Source organism: Puntigrus tetrazona, chromosome 18 (genome assembly GCF_018831695.1).
Source record: "Puntigrus tetrazona isolate hp1 chromosome 18, ASM1883169v1, whole genome shotgun sequence".
Lineage (NCBI taxonomy): Eukaryota > Metazoa > Chordata > Actinopteri > Cypriniformes > Cyprinidae > Puntigrus > Puntigrus tetrazona.
In genome coordinates, this window is record NC_056716.1 from 22,619,933 (window position 1) to 22,622,198 (window position 2,266).

Consider the following 2,266-nt stretch of genomic DNA (forward strand, 5'->3'; position numbering starts at 1 on the left):
CTAAGCATAATATTATAATTCATTTATTTAATAATAAATGAGCAGTAAATCTGCATATTATAATGATTTCTAAAGGATCACGTGACAGTGCTTTACCATCACAAGGAGTAAATTACATTTTGAAATGTAATAACATTTTTCTATATTAAATGTTTTCAAGTTTTTAAACATTTTATTTTAAATTATGATAAAACTACAGTATTGTCGCTTTTACATGAATTTGTTTAGTTTACATTAATAAACATTTAAAAAACATAACAAAACTTTCTGAGCCCAGACTTTAAGTGTATATCCCTTTAATAGTTAATTTAATAAGTTACTGGTATTTAGTGTTAAAAACCAGTGTGTTGACTAATCTCTGTCAACTCTGTTTCTCTCAGAGATGGAAAATATGACAGAAAAAGTAGCGCAGATAAAGATCATAATCTCGTCCTTCCCCAGACCAGTCATCATAGTGATGCGGTATCTCTTCGCCTTCCTTCATCAGTGAGTCCTGCTCTCTCTCTTTTTTTTTAAAGGTCTATGTAATCATTCTAAACTGATTAAGGTGGTCAGTGATACAGTTCTTAACCTGGTTTGTTGGCGTCTGTTCAGTGTCTCTCAGTACAGTGATGAGAACATGATGCAGCCATATAACCTGGCCGTGTGCTTCGGACCCAGTCTGCTCAGAGGGGTGGAGATGGGTGGTGATGAAGTGACACTGGCACCTCAGATCAATGACCTTGTTAAGACAATGATCATCCATCATGAGAGCATTTTCCCTGGGCCTTCAGAACTCCCGGGCCCTGTCTATGAGAAATGCATGACTCTAGAGCAGGAGTACTGGTGAGTCCTAAAAGGGACATAACACACACAGTTTCATCTAATCTTTTGTTAATATTGTGTACCTATAGAGTAGTATTGCATCATTTTATATCGAGTTTTTACTTTTAACATATTTATAAAATGAAGATAGAGCTTTACACTTTTCTTCAAAAATAGATGTAGTTCACCCGAAAATGTAATTCTCTAAAAATGCACTCACCTTTTTGTTTCTTCATCTGAACAGATTTGGAGAAATTTAGCATTACATCACCTGCTCAATCCTCTGCAGGGAATGGGTGCCGTCAAAATGAAAGTCCGTAATAACACCAGTCAAGAAGCCTATTCCCTTTTATCCACTCACATCAAAATCCACCAATATATTTGTTTAGATTAGAATTGTTCTGGATGACTGGAGAAAGCAATGTTATGCATATAGAACTAGTATTTTAGCCTGAAGCAAGTTTAAGGTTAAAATCTCCTAATGATGGATTTGTTTATTACAAAAACATTTTTTTTCACTTCACAAGATGTTATTTGATGAACTGTAGTCATGTAGATTACTTATGGATCATTGTAATGTTTTATCAGCTGTTAGGCAGCACTCATTCACTCCAAATGATGTAATGCTAAATTTATTCAAATCTGATGAAGAAACAAACATCTTAGATGAGCATCTTGGTTTTATCATTCTTTTCCAGTAAAATATTCTTTTTAAGCAGTTTTTACTAGATTTTCTTTTTTCTTTTATGTATCTCCAACCTTTCTTTCAGTGAACCTATAACAGAAGAGGGCGAGGGAGACACTGAACATCTCCCCAGTGAAGATGGTAAGAAGACCCAACACATACATGATGCCAATATATTTTTAAAACCTTTCAAGTTGTAAATAATTGCTTATCTAAATGTTTCTGTGTGTGTTCCATGTTGGGTTTTTGTGTCCTGTTGTTGCACTGTGGCCATTCCATGTTGGATTTTGGCATANGTGTGTGTGTGTTCATTGTATGGGCAGAGTGGGAGGCTGTGGCCATGTTTGATTATGTTGCACGCTCTGCAGCCGAGCTGTCGTTCAAGCAGGGTGACCACCTCCTACTACACAGCAAGGCCTCTGCTGATTGGTGGAGAGGGGAAGTAGGAGGAGTAAAAGGCCTGATCCCCCATAAATACATCAGTGTGGTAGAAGGGTGAGAAATAACTTCACTATAAACTGGATGAACTTCCTTCAAACATTTCGTGGATATTACTATTAGAGTAGCTCTGTTTTAAAACTTAGTGAAGGTTTTCTTCACACAATGTTTATGTATATATTTTTATATATGTATACACACACACACACACACACTGGGTGAAATAATCTGTTACACTCAATATACTCAGTAATGAATTTTGCCTCTATGGACAACTCATTAGGTTTTGCAACAGAGCTAATGAGTACAATTTGCTAACCAAAACAGCTGTGATGATTA

General features: G+C 35.8%; 1 protein-coding gene across 1 annotated transcript in view; it reads left to right on the plus strand.

The window, feature by feature from the left end:
* Positions 1 to 2,256, plus strand: part of LOC122362807 (SLIT-ROBO Rho GTPase-activating protein 1-like) — a 38,272-nt gene extending 36,016 nt beyond the window's left edge. Inside the window, exons 16-19 of the mRNA XM_043264390.1 lie at positions 381 to 486; positions 595 to 825; positions 1,575 to 1,630; positions 1,813 to 2,256. Coding sequence (XP_043120325.1) covers positions 381 to 486; positions 595 to 825; positions 1,575 to 1,630; positions 1,813 to 1,988 — 569 coding nt within the window. The 3' untranslated portion in view covers positions 1,989 to 2,256. The remainder of the gene's footprint in view (positions 1 to 380; positions 487 to 594; positions 826 to 1,574; positions 1,631 to 1,812) is intronic.
* The last annotated feature ends 10 nt before the right edge of the window (positions 2,257 to 2,266 follow it).